At 45.7% G+C, this 21,530-nt stretch overlaps 1 protein-coding gene and 2 long non-coding RNA genes across 3 annotated transcripts in view; 2 read left to right on the forward strand and 1 right to left on the reverse strand.

The window, feature by feature from the left end:
• Window positions 1-131: 131 nt before the first annotated feature.
• On the forward strand, window positions 132-4,671 carry LOC118163670. Its single transcript, XR_004749158.1, has 2 exons — window positions 132-2,621; window positions 3,873-4,671. It is a non-coding gene; the product is annotated as an uncharacterized LOC118163670 (long non-coding RNA).
• On the reverse strand, window positions 414-20,511 carry LOC118163671. Its single transcript, XR_004749159.1, has 3 exons — window positions 20,501-20,511; window positions 11,434-11,442; window positions 414-534 (listed from the first exon to the last, which is right to left on the reverse strand). It is a non-coding gene; the product is annotated as an uncharacterized LOC118163671 (long non-coding RNA).
• SEC63 (SEC63 homolog, protein translocation regulator) overlaps window positions 19,645-21,530 on the forward strand; it is a 57,046-nt gene continuing 55,160 nt past the window's right edge. The window contains exon 1 of the mRNA XM_035320555.1: window positions 19,645-19,996. Within this exon, the coding sequence (XP_035176446.1) occupies window positions 19,873-19,996 (124 nt within the window). The 5' untranslated portion in view covers window positions 19,645-19,872. The remainder of the gene's footprint in view (window positions 19,997-21,530) is intronic.

The following is a 21,530-nucleotide window of genomic DNA, read 5'->3' on the forward strand; positions in this document are numbered from 1 at the left end:
AAAAATCTGTGTTTTTTTTTCTCAGTCTCAGGCTGAAGCTGGTGTTTTTCTCTCTAAGCTTTTGTACTTCTCACCAGTAGAACAGCTATACTTTCTTTGCATGTTTGTTGTTTTTTTTTTTTTTTTTCCCCCCCCCCCCCCTCTTTAATTGATCATATTTGATTCACAGAAACCCATCTGAGATTCTGGATCTTTTTGAGGTGATTTTCGTAGACAGGAAAAACTTGGTCTCTGTGAAAAGCATGAAACATGCAGAGGAGGTGGTAATATGTAATGTCCAAAGCCAGCAACAAAAGCAACAGAACTGCCAGTGCTAGAGGTGAATAGTAATCGTTGATGACTACAGTATTCAGCCATCTCTGATATAAGTGGCATATTTAGTCATTTGCACACTTCAACCACTAAAATATTGCTTTTCAAATGTTATATTTTCAGAGGCTTATTCTAGGTGTCTGCTCAGGTCACTGGGAATGCATCACTGTTTGTCTGTTTATTGTGTTGTTTCCTTTGCCTTTTAAAGTGTTTTTTTTTTTTCTTTGGTGGAGAAGTGAGGTAAAGTCTAGTCACTGGACATGCTGAATTTCCTAGTCTAGAGCTTGCTGTGGCTTAATATAGAGGTATTTACAGGAGTGTGGTAGGGAAAAAATGATCCTTTCCTACGCCATGTATTGTACAGGTAAATGAACCAGGGGCTTCATGCAGCTTGAAAACTGTCTTGAAGGACAATGAAGATGCTGTGCTGGGAATTGATGACTTTCAAGAAATAGTTTGAAAAATTAGCCCTGTGAAACAGATGAATAATAACTAAATACAAGCATGCAGGATTCCAAAGCAGATAAAAAAGCTGTACAGTGACTGCAGGGATGGATAGTGCTGCTGACAGGCAGTGGGTACGGTTCAACAAGCAGCAGCTGCAGCGATACCAGAGGTCCGGTTTGGCTGATGATGGTGCTAATTTGGGGGAGTGGTGGGGTTGAAACAATTCACAGCTGTACTTGAAGTTAATGAATGGCTTTGCTCCCGTTTGGAAATACCTGTTTTTGTAACTGTGAGCTAAAACTAAATGGCCATATCATCTAAAAATCAAATTTCTTTTGAAAACTGGGTGTCTGACTTTGGTTAACAACTGGATGAAAGTCTTACGTATTTGACTAGCATTTGAGCCTACTTTGTTAATTGTTTCTTTGCACAAAGGCTCGAATACGTATATAATGGTTTAACAGAACAGTCCTAAAGTCATCAGTCATTGTGGTTTTTCGGTTTTGAGTCAGGACATACGGTCAGTTTTAAAGTCAAGTTGACACCGTGTTTGTTATCAAGTAAAATACTGTGTTAGTGATTGGCTCCATCCACATGACAGCTTTTTGTTTTTTTGCATTCTATGACTGAGAAGTATTTATCTCCCTCTGTTAAACTTGAGTTACTAGGTCAACAGTCATTGTTCTAGGTAGCTTGTAACAATAATACAAAACTTTTTCTTTTGGTTGTTCTATAAAGTTACTTTCTTGTGGCTGGGAGAGGCATGTTGCCTTTAGGAAAAAAAAAGATGTTTAATATTTTTTTATATCTGTTATTCTTAAACTTCAACTTTCTGAGACTTATTCAGCTGCCTGCTGTAATAGCATTACGTTGATTTGGGACATCATATGATTGAGAGCTGTTCAAAACAATCTTTCATTCATGCAGATAAAGCCAGTTTGTATGTGCAGCGTTTCAGAATGACAGCTTTTATACTGTAAGCGGTGGCTTTTTGAGCACATTCGTGTTAAGTAGGTCTCAAAGTCATTACTTTTGGATATGGTGGTTAAGCACTTTACAAAAAAAAAAATAATAAAAAAAAAAAATCAGCTTTTCTTATTTTTCTGGCTGCTAAGCCAAACGGAAATACTCATGTGACTTTTTTTTTTTTTTAATTTTAAAGCAGCAGTAATGTTTACACTTGAGATTTTAAATCTTATATTCACTATTTCTCCTTTTTTATTTTCCAAACTTTGTACTGCTAACTTGCTTTACACAGGTATATTTTTGGTAGGATGCTTCACATATAAATTGACTGAATTCTCTTTATAATCCTTCCAAGAGTAATGTGGAAGCACACAGATGGTGTGTTTGAAGGAGAACTAGAACCCGTTTTGCTGCTAAACTTTCATCTTCGTTTATTTTTTGCCTTTTTGGTATTATATGTACAAAACAGTGAACTTTGGAAATACTGGTTGTTTGTATCCTTTTGTGCAAATAAAGATTTCTAACTGTGGGGTGGCACTTTGATTCGTATTTATACTTATTAGGAATCCTCTAAAGGCTGAGAGTCAGCTTTAATAAAGATTGTCAATAAACAATGAACAGTGTGGTTTCTTAATTGCTCCATTTGTAGTAGTTCTATATCCCTGCTGTTTGGGGTTTGTGTTTAGAGGCACCTGCTTATTATTCCTCATTATGCCATTTGCAGGAAAACAGTATCAGAAGGACATTTTCAAAGCAGCGCTGCAGTGAATTACAGAAGGAATGAATTGCAACTGCTGAGAAAGGGTGGAGTTTGAGCGCAGTTAAATCCTGCTGAAGTAGACGGAAAGAGTCTCGGTAGTTGTAACGGAGTTTCTTGGACAGGTGTTTGGGTAAGGGTACTTGGGATAACTTGGTGTCCTGGTGGGGTGGCTTTCAGTTACCTGCACTGGCCCCTCTCAGCTCCAGCAGTCCCCCCTGTTGAATTTCTGTTGGACTGGAAGATTTTCTTAAAATGACAGTGCAGTGAGTCATGGTGGAGAGACCTGGGTATCGCAGTTGACGATAGCATTATGCAGCAGTGGTAGACGTGAATGTCTCAAAGACAAATTTAATCTCAGTTTGTCACAAAGGGACTTCCAGAAAGGCTGGGAAAGTATTATGCCAGTATCTGAGGTGCAGCTTCAGCTGGAAAACTAGGTACAGTTCCGCCTGCATGTGTTCTTGGGATTTGAAAGGGAATAAGTGTAAGGGAAGGACAGCAGGAGGAGAGGGGAATTAACCCAGTGAGTGGAGCAGAAGTGCAGGCAGTAATTGAGGGTGGGAAGGGGTGTCCGGAAGCACACTCAGTAGCACACTTTTTAGTCTGATCTTCATTAAGTTTGACTTAGGAGAGCAGTGGCTTATCATTCCAGAGAAACCACATTATATTAAGATGTTCTTCATTAGGTTTGACCAACACCTTCTCTATTTTTGCTAGTGTTTAAAGGTACCCATTGAAACAGTGGAGCTAATAAATTCTGTGACTTTCCTGAAGCATTACATCTTCCAGCATTGCAAATGATATCTGTTGCTGCTTCCTAGAGTCAGCAAGGACGACCTGTGTGCAACTACTGACCTTGTGTTGTGCCAAGGGCTGAAATAAAGTTGTTGTCTGCTGGAAAGATTATGCTCATCCAAGCTGTTTTCCCCCAGCATCTGCTTTGAGGACCAAGGAACTGCCTGGAGTGCTTCTCATTTGTGCTGGCAAACAAATGTGGGAGCAGCCACAAGCATGCCCGCTTCTCTGGGGCTGCAATGGGCTAGGATGGACTTCCGTACCTTGCACAGATTAGAGATGGGGAAAGAGGAATATTTTTGTCCTGTGGGGTTTTTGTAAGTTTCAGCCCTAGACAGAGAAGAAATGGTTGTCTCTTTACCCCTAGACAAAACAACCTCCTTGCCCACCTTTCCTGTTGAATCCTGACTTTGAAATATGTGTATACGGTGACGCTGACTTTCATTATCATCAACGTTTTATATGGGATCTCCACTCTATATAGGTACTGCCAGATTGCTTGTGCTGTGGTGAGGCTGTCTGCTGTCAGGGAGCATTTTCCTCTTTCACAAAAGCCTTAACTGTTTAACTGTGTTTCTTTTCCTCTCGGCAGCTCTACTTTGAGACCACTGGAGGTCACCAAGTCTGACTCCGTGTTCAGGCAGGACCATCTCTAAAGCTGGATCAAGTTGCTCAGGACTCACAGCTGTGTTTGGTTCCCCAGTTTTGGCACTGCTGGGCTCTGCTCCAAGCAGGCTGTACTTTCCGCTCCCAAAACCTGCAGGGGTGCAGGATGGATGCCACAGCTTGAAGAAACAAGTATGAGAAACTGATGTTCCCTGCTGCCAGCCCACTGTGGGTAAAGAATACAGGAATACTTTATACTATGGTGTAGCTTTGAAAGGAGTCTGGTTTTAAGTGTGAGCTTTTTTTTATTATTATTATTTTTATTTCTGTGCTTCCTACAGATGAGTAGGACTGACCAGGTGGCAAGGAGGGTAGGGATGCTGTCGCAATGCTTTGCAAACAAACACAAAGTTGCAGAGTTAACTGCTAATTATTTTTTAAAAAATAATGAATTAGTTTTGCTGTAAATAAGTTAAATAGTTGAATGAACCTTGAAATCTTTCCCTACTCCCATCCAAGGTAAAAATGTTGGAAAGCTATTTCAAATATTTAATAACAGAGAGACACTTGCTAGTAGCTTGGTTGAAGTTTTAACTTTTAATACTGAAAATTCCACTCTAGTGCCAGCACAGTAAGTATCATGGATTGCTGCAATTAAGCCAGTGCCTTAAGTTATTCATAATACTCTTTCTGGGCAACATTCCCACCTGCTTAATCTCTGCTATACAAGCGTTTATTAGAACTGACTGTTGAAAACACCAAGCTAAATCAGACACTAAAAAAAATAATAAAAGAAAAATCAATCAATATGATGCCCTAAACCGGTTTAATATGTCTTTCCTCTTCAATAATCCTACACGTTACTGATTTATTTGCTGTAATGAACATGCCATTCAACCAAAACAAGATTAGCTGAGAACACCACAGCATCAAGCACAGAGCAACTTTAATGCTGCTTTACATTTCATTGTAATGCTCAGCACTTACAGTGTTGTCTCTTTCTTTCCTCTGTAATAAAGAGTTTGTGTGAGGATCACGAAGGGCTCTGGAGTGTTGTTTTGTTAAAACATTTGAAGCAATAGATTTGAGTTTGAGTTGCAACGCAGCAGCTCCTTCATCCAACCGTAAGTGGAACCAAACTGGTGAGCAGGATTAATGCATGAATTTCTATTCCCTGCAGGATTTTTCCGGGGTTAACCATGAAATAAATGGCTTATGTCAAACTGATCTAGGTTAAGACAGAGAGTACAGCCACTGGCAATCAGAATATTCCTTTGGACTTCATTCAAATGTTTTTTTTTTTTTTTTTTTTTTTCTTTTTAGTAGCATTTGGAACAGTAGCAGTCTTCTGTGCTGTCGGAAATGTACACTGCAGTGAGCAGGCACCTTGTATTTTTACAGAGGAGTCCTGGGATAGAGGTGGTAAAGACAGATGACTTTCAAAGCAGTCTGTAGAAAGAGTCAGGAAAATATGAATAACAGAAATATCTTATACCTGGCCAAGTTGTAAAAACAATACCTGGCTAAGTATAATGCCTGGAAAAGTCTGAAGACTGTAAGCTCTCCAGCTTCCAGGTGGAACTGTGTGCACCTGTCTTCCTATTACAGGGGCAATCCTCAACTGGGAGTCTCTAAAGGCAATGGGTTTAAGTTATAGTTTTTTTTCTTTCCCTCTATTATAGGAAGAATGCTTTAGACAGTAACATTCCCTTCTTGATGATTAAAAAGCAAGTTGTATTTGTTAGGCCATCCATATATTCTCCATAGTTTTTTTTTTTTTTAAAAAATAAAAGGCAATGAATTTTCCAGGGATGCTGCTTGCAGTACAATGTTATTTCTCATTTTCTTTGGAAGACTATGATAAGTTGCATGTGTGTACTTCAGCAGCTTTTCGTGTCTTGGAGTCAAGACTTGGAGTTAGATATTTCAAAAGTGTGCTGGACTGGGAGTAATTAGTCAAGCAGAGAAATGAGAAAAAGGTCAAAAGAGTGTTTGCACTGTGCTGGAAGAGGTTTTCAAAAGTGGGGTTGTGTTTCTGATGCTGGAATGTGCGCGTTTCTTTTGGCAAATGCTGTGTTTTTTTCCATGTTGATCAGAACGGAGAATTGAAAGTGATCTGGCAAAGGGAGAGTCAAGAGATTCAAGGCATCTGTTTCTGGAGGAGGAAATGGGCTCTGAAAGTCTGCAGCCTTACTTTACATGTCTCTATTGAAAAAATAGTCGGAAGATTCTTTCAGAATGTCTGCCTGGAAGGTGAGTGCTGGGTTGCAAAGAGAGGGCTAGCAAATATTGGCAAAGATGCTAGCTTGCCATTAATATGGCAGGTTTTTCTGGAAAAACAGTATCTCAGACTGAATGGGATGGAGCACCCAGAGAGGAGCATGTGTGCTTGGAAGGGAGAATTTCCTCCAGAACAACTGGTGTAAAGCTGGTCATGGGATGAGTTATATGAGATATGGCAGTGCCTTTTTTTTTTTTTCTTTCTTTTTTCTTTTTTTCTCAGTTATCAGAAGACACCACAGCACCATTTACTCTCTTGTCCAGGCTGCACAGGTATTAGCCATGATTGCATCTGTCAGTGCACCCCTGCGATTTAGCTGCTTTGCATTACAGCAGACTGTTTCACGAGTGCAGAATAAGCTTTGTTGTCTGTTCCACAGATAAGCAATATATAAGTTGTATGTACATACATAACTGTGTATTTATATATAAAAGAATGTGTGCTTTACTGTAGCCACTCATGTGAGTTACTTTAGGTCTGCTCATGAGCTCCCACATGCGTTTTATTTAAAGACCAAGTGATCTGTGTGATCTCCTAAAGCATGGCAACAGAAGCACTTGGACTGACCTGCCTGGTGTCAAACCAAACGTCAGGAGAAGGGACAATAAGAAAGAAGGAATGAGGCAGAAACAGCAAGACTGCTCAGGAGAAAGCAGGATTGAATAGTCTTGGGAAAGCCTCTGCCCTGCCTTGGCTTGTATAACGGGGACTTATACAACATGTAACCCAATCTGACCCTGACCCTGCCAGTGTTCAGGGACTATATTTTTACTGAGATTAAGCTTTTCTTTTCTTTCTTTTTCCCGGTCCAATTTCCTTGGCTTTCAGCTTGCCTGTTGGCTGTCTGTCTGGCATGGCCGAGGCTGCCTTACCTGTTTGTTCCTACGACACTTGGCCAGCTGCCCTTTGCGAAGGGCGGCCCTGTCTGTGCCCAGCCAGCCCGTGGTGCCCCGCAGCAGTGCTCACCAGGGAGGGCCTGGTGCCTGTTCTCTGCTGGTGGAGGAGGAAAGACAAGTACGATAAATGTAACTGCACCCTTCAGTTTAGCAAAGCAGCTGTGAGCTTCCCAAGTAAAATGGCACACTGCACAGGAAGTGGCAGAGCTTGGATCCTCCAGGAGGCCCAGTGTTTTTTTTTACCTTTCTCTTCATGGTAACATGAGGGACTGGCATTTTGCTGCCTTGCTGTCCTGCCTGCTGGCCTCACCTCTGGAAAACGCTGAGAGCCCCATGCCATGAGAAAGGCCACGGGGAGGACCCAGCCCTGGAGGCTCCCTTGGCCATCCCACGCAGCATGGGGCCACCACACAGCCCCTAGGCCTCCTTCACAGCAGCATGTGGGATGGCTGCAAACTTGCATCCTGTTTTCACCCAAACAAATCATCCTGCCTAAAGACAGTCCCAGCTCAGGCTACCCTTGATGGTGTCCCCCATTTCCAAACCTCTGGGTGTGCAGATTGCACTGGGCACGTATAGCTGTGTGTCATGGTGAGGAGCTCCTGCTGACTGCCTCACCTCATGCTGCATGTGAGGGCACAGCTCCCCTGGCCTTCTGGGGACCATCTTCCTTCCTTCCAGGTCCATGTGGTCCTCTGTTTATCTTTACAAGGGAGACAAGCTCCTTCCCTAGCTAGGACACAGGTCATGGATGTGATGTTGGCCTGTACTGCTACCCAGACATTGGCTGGTACCAATGTTTTTCAAACCAAACCAATGTTTTACAAACCGTGTTTTTCAGTCTCACCTTTGGGCTTCCTGGTTTTAGCTTGCTCTCATCTCAAGCTACCTGGTTTTACACTTGCAACTTTAAAGCATCTCTCCCTGGGATAGCTGTCCCCACCTCTGTGGCACCATGGAGTAACAGGTAGGAATTCCAAGGGGAAAAATGCTAAACATTTTCCCCATTACTGACTTAGGAGTTCAAACCCAGCCTTTAAAAATGTGCTAAAACCCACTGACCCAGAGTACTGTGCAGCATCCCAACAGTGAGGGCACTTGAAAGGCAGGGCTTGGACTCCTGTGAGACTCTGTGATTGCTGAAAAATACTCCTCCCTTTTCAGATATATTTTTGAAAACACTTGGTCAAGTTTGGCATTCAAGTGGTCATTAGTTCATATTTCGCCACTTATCTCAGTTGATAGTTTCCTGTTCTTTCTCTAGTGGGGCTTTGAACATTCTTATCCAAGGGCTGCTGTACAGGGAACGTGGACTGGCTTTTCCCAGTCACCTCTGACAGAGCCCTTCAGTGTGATGTGTGGTTGAAAGCCACCACTCAACTCAACCTTAACCTGTTAGGGTCAATGCAAGGGTGAGTGTCTGGACGTCCCTGGCTGGTGCTGTAAACGACACTAGCCTCAGTGCCCCTGACTGTTTCTCGTGGTTTTAAAATCTTCCAGCAACACCTTTCAGGTGTTCTCCCGTGCTCCCAGGACTTGGTAGCACATCTCCCATCTCTGAAGTCACGGCTTCTTCTGGCTCCATACCACCGTACCATGATGCGGTAACATTTGCCATCCCAGGATAGCTTCTTCACCCCACAGTTCCCACTCTGTCTTTAATACTTGCTGTCCTGATTCAGGCAGGTGGGTGCAGCTCCCTGTGATGCCATTAGATGGGAGCTGGGTTCTTGTGATAATGCAGAAATGACCATGGCAGCCTTCCCAAGGAAGCATTGCTCAGCCAGCTGAGAGGGAGAGCAGAGACTCACAATCACTGGGGGCTGAAAGCAAAGAGAAGTCTGTAGCCTTGAAGGGCAAAAGAGGCTGTTGGAGGTGAAAGCAGATTTATGTAGACTATCTCCCAAAATGCTGAGCAAAGACAATCTTGCAGCATAATCATTTTAACATTTGATATTTTGCAGCATGAGCAGATTGTGGATTCGTATGAGGAAGAATTGTTTAACCCTCACCAATACCCAAATGCTTCAGAAAGAGCTTTCCACCTAAACAAGGATTCTCTTCCCTGTCACACATCCAGCAGGAACTCCAAGTTCACCATGACTGACCATGACAAACACTTGAACTTTTCAGGCTGCCAACCCTGCTCCTTCCTGCTCTTGAAGCACGCTGGGACCTATGTGTTCACTGTTTGAGCTAACTCCTCTGGACCATCTACAACATCTAGAAGGCATCAAAACTGGGCAAACCTGTGTTTTTCTTCTCTAATATGACTCATATTTATGAGTGCTTCCATTCAAGATTTGCATTTTTTTTGTTGTTTTCCCCAGAGGATTATGCTGACTCAGCTGAGAGTGCTGAGTACAGGAACAGTATTGTCCTTTATCTGATCAGGGCACTAATTAGACTGCATGTTATGTTGGTGGTGTGATGCTATGAAACTCATTTTTTTATTCACACTATAAATAAATTCCAAGGGGACAATAAGCATAAGATAACAGGGACAGGTACATAAGTGACAGAAAAAAATAGATTTATAAATCATATATGCATTTCTTTTTCTGCTAAGTGCATCTTTTTGATTTCAGAGCATATTACCTAGCTGCTGCATTGTGAGTCAGACAATTCATGAAGTGGGTTGCACAGATTTTCTAATTTACTCACTTTCAGGGTCTGAGGGGGTTGATAAGGGAAAAGGAAAAAAAATGTTAGTGTTAGATGTAAGACTAAGAGATCCCATCTTACTGATAGGAATATATATATATATATATATATATATGCTGCTAAAAGGAGATAAAAAGAGCATAAATTCCAGTCAGATGTGCCTCTCGTGAAAAATGACTAATTAAATGACATTGGTAGCTTAAAAATAGACCTAGCTTTAATGGGAAAATATTTTAGAGGTCATTTAAAGAGAAATCAAAACCCAGGAAAGATGAGCAAGTATGACTGCCTGCCTGGGCTTTGTTATTTCTTGGAAGTAAATCTCATTTTGGGGGCAGTTTCAAGAACAGTGGTAAAGCCCAGCACACATCCAATAGCCATGCTCATGCAAACAAGCACCGTGCAGCCTTACAGAAGGCCCGTGGAGGTCAGAAAACAATGAACTGAGCGGTGGATAAATGAACCAGCTATGGGGTGAGGAGTACAGGAGGGCAGCCCTGAATCCAGCCCGTAAGAGCTGCCACGCTGGGCCAGCGCTGCTCCAGCAGCCTGCCTCCACCCTGCGCTGCCTTGTGCACCATAAATAATCATTATGGGTTCCTGTGATCCACCCCGGTCATGATTTCATAAACCTTTGCCATTTCTCTCCTGCAGTTGCCCCAAATAGATGTTCCTCAGACCACGTGCCCGAACACCTGCAGGATGAGGTTTGGTTTAAATTTAGTTTACATTCTGAAAACATGAAAAGGATTAATGCAAAGGGGAAGCGTTTGATCTCTTTGACCAAATAACCATATCAAAAGCTCTTTTCAATGCCTTTTGTTGAAACATATAAAAGTCATGAACTCCCAGGCTTTTAGCCAAATACACCCGAGTGTATGGGCCAGGTTGTTGCCCAGTGTAAGCCAATGTCGCTCTGCTGATCTCGAGGGATATGAAGTGACTTTCACCATGTTTGGACCCAGCCTCTGGGGATTAACAAGGTGCTTGTAAGAGCAGTAATGTTGATCGGCCTGCAAAGGAGTGGGACAAATGGGTTTGCAAGCCTGTGAATGTATCTGAGAGAAAAAGCTAGCTCCTGAAGTAAAATAGATATTATCCCCAAGAGGAACTGACTGATTATCTTTGAGATGATTAACAGCAATAGGATTAAAAGCATTACTTTACTCAAAGCCTCGATTTGCTCTGAATGCTTCGATGTTGACTTCCTGCTTAGCCCAGCCGAGGTGGCTCCCCTGTAAAGAAGTTCCCTTTACTTCTCATTCCGATATCAGCAAAACCTGATCTCAGAAATTCCTCACCCTCCTGAGCTGCGCCGATGGTCCGCAGAGAAAAGAGGAGATATCTTACCCCATTTTTCCACCCTGTCCTTTACTTCAGAGGTTTTCCAGCTTACTTGGAGGGGTACTGATGGTTTCCGAGCTGGGAACTTTCACATAAGCCCATGCCGGTGGTGGAAGCATCCCTCCTCAGTGGGGTCTCACAAAACTGCAGCCTGGCAGCAGTGGACGTGGCCACGGTGCTAGCAAGCCCCGTGTTCCTCCAACTCAAGAGGATTTTCTTTCCCCTTCGTACCAAGGAGTTTTATGCTGAACTGACAGAATAAGACTTTCCAGCAGAATATTTTTCCTGGAAGATTAGGAAAGTCAAATATTTCTTAGGATCTCTATCATGTCTGAAGTCCCCTTATCCTGCATATGAATTACTTTTTTTTTCTTTTCAAACCAACAAATGCACTGATGCTGAACCCGATGCTTTCCCTCCCAGCTGTTGCTGCTTAGCTGCTCTCCTCTCTACTTAAAAACTTTTTTTTTTTTTCTTTTTTTCTCTTTTTTATTATAGAGAGAGCCTGAGGGAGGTCAGATGGAGCATAAGTACTCTGCTTTTTTCTTTCATTAGCACAAGTGATGGCTACCCATGGATTTCAAATTTGTTTCAGCTCTTACTGGGAGCTCTTTGCAACCTGAAGCAGGGATTGATTGTCAGTGAAGAGGCTCTGCAATAACAAAGACAGAAGTCATACAGCAAAGGTCTGACATGTGAGCTGTCAGAGGTGATGCCACCAGCAGCTGACCTATCATAAGACCTCCGGGAAAAGCCACCGGGCGCCGTGCTTGGGAGTTTCTAGTGCCCTGCTCCCCGCTAGTTTGTGCTTGGAAACAGATTGACTAACATAATAGAGTGATTTTGTAATCTGTCATAATACCATAAGCTACAGATCCACAGACTTTGACCCCTCGCAGGTATAATGAGCTCCTTTATTCAGCTGCACATGCTCTCTCGATGGGGGAGGGAGGGGGGGGCTTTTTCTAATTATATATCCAAAGCATATGTTTTGCCCAGAAACAAAGCATTATATTCATTAGCAAAATCCTATAAGCTAGGCTCTTTTTATTAGCCAGTTAACTAATTGACAGTTAAGAACGTGTATTAATATCACGGTGTAACCATGCAGTCACTTAATCTGACAGCTTTATTAAAATCATAGCATTGCTCTTCTAAGTTGCTGCAGCGGGAGGCTGTAGCATTTGCATTATAAACCTCAGTGTTCGGAAATGTTGGGTGCTCAGCTGCAAAAAGAAAAAAATAAAATTAATATATCATCATGCAGGCTCAGCCTCCTGGCGGTCTCCCTTAGCGCTCTGACAGGACCGGAGAAGAGCGCTAAAGGTCCTTGCATTGTTCTTTAAAAATCCGCTCAATCAATTTTAAGTAGGTCTCGGGAGCGCGCAAAGCATATGTTGGTGCGTTTTCTTTCTCCCTTCCTAATTCAGAAAGTGATCTCATTGGGAGAAAATGCAGAGCGTCTGAAAGCATACTGCGGGATGCTGAGAGCAGCACGGGGCGGGGGGCGTATGTCGGGGAGAAGGGGGACCCCGAGTGCAGCTGCGGATGTTGCAGCGAGCAGAGCCCGTCCACTTGCGGTGGTGGGTTACAGAGGTAAGTGACTTGTGTACGGAAAAGCTTTGGGAATAAATACCGGTAATGGAATCAATGTCATCACAGTATGAAGGCGTTGTACAAATCAATCTTCCATCCTCACTTCGTCTAAATAATAACCCTCTACAGTAGCCCATGCTTGAAAAGGTTTTGGTCACAGATATATGTCGCAAAGCACGGTGTTTTGGTGAGGAATAATAATAGGGGCTCTGCAGGATTGCATGATTCCCTTCGTTATGCTTGCACAGCCTCTGCGTTTGGCTTATAGATCATTATCACCCGGTGTCGGAGGCGGAAGATGGAGAATACAGCGTGACTTTGGGTTTGTCGGCCTGACAGAGATGAAAAACACAACAAAACAAAAATAAGGCAAATTGCAAACCAGTGAAAGAAAAAATGAATAAATATGAAAACACACAATGATGTTTTTACAGGTCTTTATTTCATATACCTTGGCAGAAAACAAGGAAAAAAAATGTTTTCAACACCCTCCCCCAGGCTGCCACTTGTCTGGCTGCACCTTTCCCATTGCAGCTGGGAGAGTTTTGTGTTTAGCTGGGCTGAAGCTACTGGGTGTTTTTTCATGATCTGTCCCAGCTTGCAGGAATGGTCCGGGATGGGATGGCTTAGACCAAATGAAAAGAAGAATTTGGGCTGGATGTTTACAATGCAGAAGCAGAGAAGTCAACAGGCCCTCAAGACACTGTTAATCATACTGCAGATAAGAAGGCTGCTCATGAAAAAGGGTAGTTTTTGAGGAAAAAAAAAACAAACCTCTGCCACAGGGAACAGACTGATGTCATGTGTGTGCATGTATATAAGGACAGGTGATTCCGCTTTCACTGGACAGTGGCAACAGGAGATGCTATTTCGGGTGAGCATGTGAGCCTAGCCACCTTTGATGGTCCATTGACCCCTTTCTCTGCTGCATATAGTTCTGCTGTACTAGGGATGTTCAGTGCCTAGCCTGGCCTAGTCCTTGCAGCACCCATCCATGGACCTGTCATCCATCTCATCCCTCGATGAGCCAGCTGGCACAGTGTGGCTCTGCCAGCCTCCTGTAGCTGCCAGCTACAAGAGTTCCCTGCCTAATGGAAACAGAAGTACTGTCTTTGGTTTGTTCTAAACAACCCCTTCTCACAGGTAACCAGTGATAAGACTAGAGGGAATGGCCTCGAGTTGTGCCAGGGGAGGTTCAGGTTGGAAATGAGGAGACATTTCTTCTCAGAAAGAGCAGTCAGGCATTGGGACGGGTTGCCCAGGGAGGTGGTGGAGTCACCATCCCTGGGGGTGTTCAAGGAAAGGTTGGACCTGGTGCTTAGGGACATGGTTCAGTGGGTGACATTGGTGGTAGGGGGGTGGTTGGACCAGGTGATCTTGAAGGTCTTTTCCAACCCTAATGATTCTATGATTTTATGATTCTAAACCAGTCTCCTGCTAGTTTCCTCAACTTTCCCCCATGCTAATGTTGCAATATTTGTGTGCAGCACTTCTTATCTTTATTCTCCAATGCTTTGTAGACCTCAAACAGGCCCCTTTCCACCATCCCCTCCACAGTCCCCACCTGCCAAGTCACTCCTTGTGCTGTGACCACAAGATGGTTCCCTCAGTCCTTCCAGCTGCCTCTCTCTGTGCCTCCTCTCTCTCCACTTTCTCTGCCTGTGGGTATACAAACAGCCATTCACTCTGGCCACAAATGTGAGATGTGGTTCAGTTCAGCCAGTGGGTACTGGCTTCTCTTTCATAGTAACTGCATTTTAATCCTCGTGAATTTTTCAGTTTTTATCCTTTGCCTTCTGACTCTTTAATTAAAACTCAGGAGCTCTTGCCCCCTTAAAAATAAGCAGAGGCCAAAGTAAAGCAGAGAGCTGTGGTTTATTATAAATTGTTAATGAAAGCTGACAAAAACTTTCTGGAAGCCAGCACAAGCCCCCAAGCGTAACATTTACACGCATGGTTCTGCAGCTATTTTCAAGGCAAATCTTGCAATGGTGTCCATCAGACAAGAGTGTCAGTGGGAATTCTGCCCAATCACTGGCAGCATGATTGAGATGATTGAGAAATAAATAAAATGTCAGGGAAAGCTCTTCTTAAACATTCAAACAACATTCATTAAAGAAAGAACAGGCACGGCAAACAGACTGTGGTGTTATGCTGTGCTAAGCCGCTGTAACTTGGACCAGGCTTGTGGGGTGGGCTATAATATCACACTTGCTGAGCATTTTCTGAGCAGCAGAGGAGTAAACAATACCTCTAATGCGAAACCAGAGGTAAAATGAATTAGGTGATGATAACCCTTTAAAAAGAAAAGGTATTTTGTGAGTTTCTGTGCAAAGACCTTTTGAGCTCTAAGCTTTATAATCAGCTTGGAAAATAGTTTAACCCACAGAATCTTTGTGACTTACTTCTGTCTTCCCCGTTTACAAGGTCAACCATCAAAACAAATATTGTTCGAAGAACTCCGAATGTCAGGCGGCAAGGACAATTTATAAATCATTTCCCGTTTCTAAAGGCGGTGCCACTGCATCGTTTTTAGGCTATGATTAATATCATGGCATAAAATAGTTAATTTAAACAAAAAATGGGAGACGGAGAAAAAAAAAGGGGGTGCTTTCCAGATAATCCACTTACTGCATCTTTGTTGTGCCTATCGTCATAATACCCTTCAGTCCCAGTTGCTGGATTTAGCCACAACACTTCCTAATTTCCAGAGAGGCAGCGGCAGCACTCCAGCTTTTATCGTTAGTACTCCTGATAGGAGCACAGTGTCCTGATGCCTTTGCAACCCTGCGGCAAAGTCTGCACCTCCGCAAGGGCTGAACCTGGGGCATGCTCCCTTTGTGAGGCTGGGGAAGGGTAAAGAAAAGGAGGGAGGGGAGAGAGGAGGAAGAGAAAGGGAGAAAGTAAAAGCAAGAGAAGAAGAGAGGAAGATGAGAGAGATGAGAAAAAGATTAGAAACAAGAGAAAGACAGGGAGAATAGAAATAGAGGAAGAAGAGAGAAGGAGTTTGTCTTCACCCAAGGACTAGGTAGACTGGAGAGAGACCTCCCTTGGAGAACTTGGTATACAAGATTCAGCATTTTGGACCCAGGTCCATGGAAAGCCCCAGCCCCTAATGCACAGCTCAGTGTTCCCGTTCCCAGAATTATCCCCGGCACTCAACAGGAAAGAAAAAAGTAGGCCAAAATGCCAACTGAATTGATTCCTGATATAACTTGTTCCATCCTCAGACTTTCATCTGAGGGTAAGACTCCAGGGAATCACAGCCCAAATGTTACAGAGGAGCTTGTGAGGTGCATGAGCTCTTATTTTCCCACTCTTCTGGTTCTTCTGGCACCATGCATTGTTCAGGAGCATTGTGCATGTTTTTTCTGTTTGTTGCTGTTGTTTGTTTGGTTTGTTTGTTTTCCTTTCCCCCCGATATTAATCCCTATAAAACAGAGAGATAAGCTCCCAGAAACTTGCTCTAGTAACTTTTTTCCTGAATTTGTCATCTCTCAGTAGGAAATACCACCGATTTCCTGCCATCTGTAAGAAAGAGATGTGAACTACAGACAGACGTGAACCACTGAGAGAAGTTCTACAGTACTCAGAGCACTGCCCACAACAGCTCCACTTCTCTGTCCTACAGATCTGCTGCTATCACTGCCCTCCAGTGCTTCTCCACTGCCTCCACCATCCCCTTCCTATCAGCCTGGCCAAATCCTTGCACACAGTCACGAGTGGATCTATGGAAGCTTTTGTGAAAATCACTCAAAAATGTTGGGAAGCATGCCAAGGAGAAGGTGCTACGTGGCTTTTCTCATCTCTCTTTGGAAACAAATCAGGTATCAGGGACACAAGAATGTGATAATCCCAACCAGAGGGAGTCACGCACTTGTGGGCGCCCCAAGCAGAGGTTAAAAAACGAGACCTTTCTTCCTCATATGGTTTGTGTTAGATGAGTTGCACAGCTGAACTCCTTTCATTGCCATTGAAATCAACATGTAAATCCTAAGGTGACAGGTCCACTCTAGTCCCAGTGTGGATCACGGGGCCATTTATTTGAATCTGGCTTCTCTGCCAGAAACAAGTAAAACAGCAGCAATAAAACATGCTACCCAGATAAGCAATGGTGTTTGCAGGGCAGTGGATGCAGGTATCCATGCATCCTGGTGCATCTAGCTGGAGGCACCTTCCCTCCTGTGGTGTATTTGTCTTCATGAGATCATTTTGTTTCACAGGTGTCCAGGCTGCTGGCATGCAACCTTTGCTGACTGGAACTAATTGAATTGACCACCTTGTGTCACGAAACATGCACACAGGAAGAATATTCTAAAACAGCTGGGCCAAATATAAAGGCTCCTGTGTGATATTGCCTGAAGAGTGGAGGAGGCTGCAAGACAAGAAGCAGGGGTCCTGCACTGCCACTGAACACGGCCGGGTAGCCTGAGGTGGGCCACAGCCACATGCACAGTGCAGATCCTGCTGCTTGGCTCATGCCTGTAGCTTTTCCATGGCTACAGGTGCTTTTGAAGCTCTTACAAAGGGCTATTTTCTTAGTAATGCCCATTTCAATGAAAAATGTCATGCAAATCTGTTATCTTCTCTCCTTCCCACCTGAACACACTAAGAGCATTCTTCCTTTCTTGGTTCAATGACCCAGATACGGTAGACTTATATAAAGTCACATTGCATTTTGTTGGAAACCAATATACTTGCAAAGCTGGCAGATTGAAATCCGTCACCGTCTTATCGGACGCGTTTGGCAATGGCAGGGGCTGGAGAGCTCCCCACGGCTGTGTTTGATTGCCATCTGCCGGCCGTTCCCCACCTCTGGAAATTCCTGCTCTCCGGATTTCCTCGGCTGTAGGAAGGCAGCTCACCACCTCACAGAAGTGCAGGAAGGTCACGATATCTGGGATACGAGTTCCCACGGCTTTAGCCACACCTGCTAAATTATAATTTCCATTTCACAGGTTGTAAAATCTTACATTCAGATTTGAAACTGCCTATTTGTTACACCAGAAATGCTCTACATTTCACCATTCCTACTTGCTAAAACATTCCGACTGTCATCATTGGTGCCTTACTAGATCTGTAGTAGCTGTTCTTCTGTAGAGATGATGGGATTTTGCCAAAGCAGTCTTTCTCCTGACCTGGCACCTCCTCTTTTTGATTCACGGAACTGTGTGGTCCCCTCAAGCTGCTCCTGATAAAAGCGCAGGTGTGCTGCTAGGTAACACAAAGGGCAGAAGATTTGTCCAGCTCATCAGAAAATGGATGTGCTTTGAGCATGAATATGCATAAGTTCTTGTGTAGTTTCAGATATCAGGTTTATAGTTTTTCTGCCTTCGCACTACCATTTCTTCTTCCTGTATGCAGCTGGTATTTTGGGTCTCTGGTTCGTTTTTAGGGATGAAGGTAGGACTGAACTTAGGAGGATGCTTCTTTGTAACTTTCCCTTGATAAAGGCCAAAGCTGCATGCTTGATAGGGGCAATCAGCAGCTGACAATCTCACTGGAAACAACATCAGAGGATATGCAAAGGAGATGCTGGTGACTGCGAAACCACTGTATGAATGACCATGCACATAACACCATCCCCACAGCTCAATGGTTACCAAGCCGTTTGCACCTGAAGGAAAAGTCCGACTGGTGAGTGTGCTGGGAGGTGCAGGAGGCAGCCCCCGTGCCTCTGGGGTAACTGCAATAAACCACTCTGCCCCTGTGGAAGGGCCCACTACGACTGCGAGCAGATGGCAGGGGTGTGTAACGCAAGAATGCACTTTTGTGACTTGACACAATGGGTGTTAAAAGTATTCTGAGAGTGTTTGGGGAAGATCAAATTCTTCTAGTTTGGAAACAGCTAGGTACCGGGGAGCTCCCAAAATGCTGTCTCTACCTCCAATAGACACAGCTGCACCTGAAATGCCAACAGGCTGGGGTTGTTCGACAGGCTGCCAGTGGGAAAAGCAGCACTGATTCCTCCCTTTCCCCGTGGAAGTAAGGGATAACCATTACTGTTCATGGAGAAACTGGGTACACAAGGAACAACACTCGGACTGTTAGGGTCTATGCTGGAAAGGCCTCTGCTCACGGCTATTCAGGTTCTGGGTGACACATCTCCTAAGCAGGGAGCCCAGGGCTGGCCAGCAGAAGATACTTTTCCAGTGACAGCTCACTGGTAGCTGGAACAGGCTCACAGGGGAAGAGCAGAGACAGGATGAAGCCCAGAGCAGCCTCCAGGATTCCCTCACCAGATCAGTTAAAGCCAAGGCAGCCCCCTCACAAGCCAACTTTGCCAACACCTGATAGAAAATCCATAGCTGGGCTCCATAACAATGGCGTTAAGAAGCAGTTTCGTGACCTGCCCTGTGAGCGGTGCCTGCTTTCCTCCCGATCCGGCTGCCGGCAGCTGAACACAGGGGCAGAAAGAGCATTTCCTCTGCTTACAACACCAGGCTGAGGTTCTTATCGACGTGTTCCTTTTTATTTTTTACTGTACGGAAACGTTTCACTGTCTCACCAGGAAATTTAGGACTAGAAGTGTTCACGGGGCGGTGAGCGCTTTATGTATTCAGGCGTCTTCCAAAACAGCTGCTGCACGAGCTGTCGCTGCTGCGGGAAGCGCTCAGTGAGAGGCCACGCAGGCAGCAAAAGACACAGCAGGAAATAACTTTATTCTGCCTGGGAACTCCGCGAGGATCCGACGGGGAACGGTTACAAACACGCCTCGGAGCCCCCAGCCCTCACGGGGCCCGCCCGCCGCGCGGCGCGGGCGCCATCTTGTGGCGAGGGGGAGCCCGGCACGGCGGGGACAAAATGGGGGGCGGGCGCTGGGCGCGGGGTGGGCGAGGCCACGGGGCGGGGTGGGCGGAGCCACGAGCGGGGCGGGCGCGGCCCCCGCGGCGGAAGGCGAGGGGCGTGGCCTCGCTCGGAGCGAATCACAGCGCCGGGCGCCCGGGGCGGGCGCGGCGCGGTGACGCCACAATGGCTATGGTGGCTGCGCAGTGACACGTCTCCTTGCGGCGGGGCCGGCGGGAGCGGGGCGGAGGGAGCGGCGGGGGCGTGCGCGCGCTCGTGCTCGTGCCCGTCGCCGTCCGCGGGAGCGCGCGGCGCGTGCCCGGCGGGCCCCGCTTCGAGGCGTTTGAGGGCGAGGCCGGGCCGGGCCTGGCGGCGCCGCTGCTGCTGCCGCCGGTGCTGCTGCCCACGGGCGGGCGGCCATGGCGGGGCAGCAGTTCCAGTACGACGACAGCGGCAACACCTTCTTCTACTTCCTCACCAGCTTCGTGGGGCTCATCGTCATCCCCGCCACCTACTACCTGTGGCCCCGCGACCAGCACGCCGGTGAGCGGCGGGGACGGGGCTGTGCGGCGGGGCTCCCCCCACCCCCCCTCGGGGGGCGGCCCGAGGGGTTCCCCGGGGTGCTCTGAGGCGTTACCTCCCCCCCCCCCCCCCCCCCCCCCCGGTGCTGCTGGGCTCTGTGGGGTGCCCGGGGCCGGCAGGGTGCTGGGGCCGTCCCCTCTGGTGCCTCTTTTAGGGGACTTGAGCTGGGGATAAATCCGTTTTGCTCACCCCACCTTTCTGTCTCATTTTTCACCTCTGTGTGCCGCTTTATATAGCTTACGTGGTTTGCTTTTAACCACAAAAGAAGTGCTCAGCGATGAAATCTCCTTCCATTACCTCCCAGGAAGGAGTAAGTAGGAAAAAAATGCCCGAACTAATGTTGTTTCAGGACTGGGTCGCAGCTGTTGACCTATCTCCACTGCTGGCAGACGTGCCTGGGGTTCTGCCAGGGCTCGCTGGCTGTGGCACCTCTGCGTTGGGTTGATCTCTGCCCTCTGGTGCTACCTGTTGTACAGCGGGGAGATAGCCCTGTCTGTTGGACTGGAAGGTTTCTGTGCCTTGTCTTGCTGAATCCCGGCTGTAGGAGGGTGTTGCTGGTGTTGGAGACGTTTTGCAGCCTGTTGGTTGCTCCTGAGGAGCAGGAGATCAAAGAGAGAAGGCAGCTTTATTTCTGGACCTGCTTCCCCAGATGCAAGACTCTCTTGTTTTGTTGTTGTTCTGGTGAAGGGTGGGAGGTAATGGGAATGAAAACTGTTCGTTCTGTTTGATGATGCTGTACTCACTCCATCGTTTTTAGCAGCTGCTGCCGGGGAGAGCTGCTTGGAGTTAGCTGAGGTGCTGTGCAGGGTGGCATGGCCAGCAGTCACACTACTGCTAGGCTCTGGGGGACAGACAGCAGCATCAGGACCCATAGAAATGTTGCCAGACTCAAGAACTCTTTGCTAGCGTTATGTTTGATCCTCGTGAATGAGGATATCCTTACAGGATGATGGAAAATAATAACGTAAGTTTGGAATACACCTTTATGGGTTGTACCCAATTTGCAGTTAGGTCTGCTGTTAAACGTTACTCATTTCTTCCCCTCTGGCCAGCGTTGTCTTGCATGTGCGGGGAGAGCCTACCGCACGTCCTTCTGCAATTAGCCCTGGGTTCTTACGAAGCTGTAGCAGACCGCTCTTTGAAAACACAAGATAAATTTCATTGCAGTGTTGGTACAGAAATGAGTCAACTAAGTAAAAATCACCAGCCGTGGTAATGAGTGGAAATGAAAGAATGATTTCTGCCTCGTAATTGTCTTAATGGGTTTTAAAATGTGAGCACGGTCCAATTTTTAGCGTGTGGCTTCATCGTGTGCCTACGCTCTCCTGGCGGATGTTGTAGCTGCGTTTTGTTCCGTGTGGCTCTTTTTGTGTAGAAAGTTGGTGTTGTGCAACATCCCGTTCGGAGCTCCTGGAGCACTCTCTTGCTCTTGGGTTGGTCTCGTTGTGTGTGTTCAGCTCGCGTGACTGGTTTCCAGCAAAATCCCCTGAATAGG

Source organism: Oxyura jamaicensis, chromosome 3 (assembly GCF_011077185.1).
Source record: "Oxyura jamaicensis isolate SHBP4307 breed ruddy duck chromosome 3, BPBGC_Ojam_1.0, whole genome shotgun sequence".
Taxonomy (NCBI): domain Eukaryota; kingdom Metazoa; phylum Chordata; class Aves; order Anseriformes; family Anatidae; genus Oxyura; species Oxyura jamaicensis.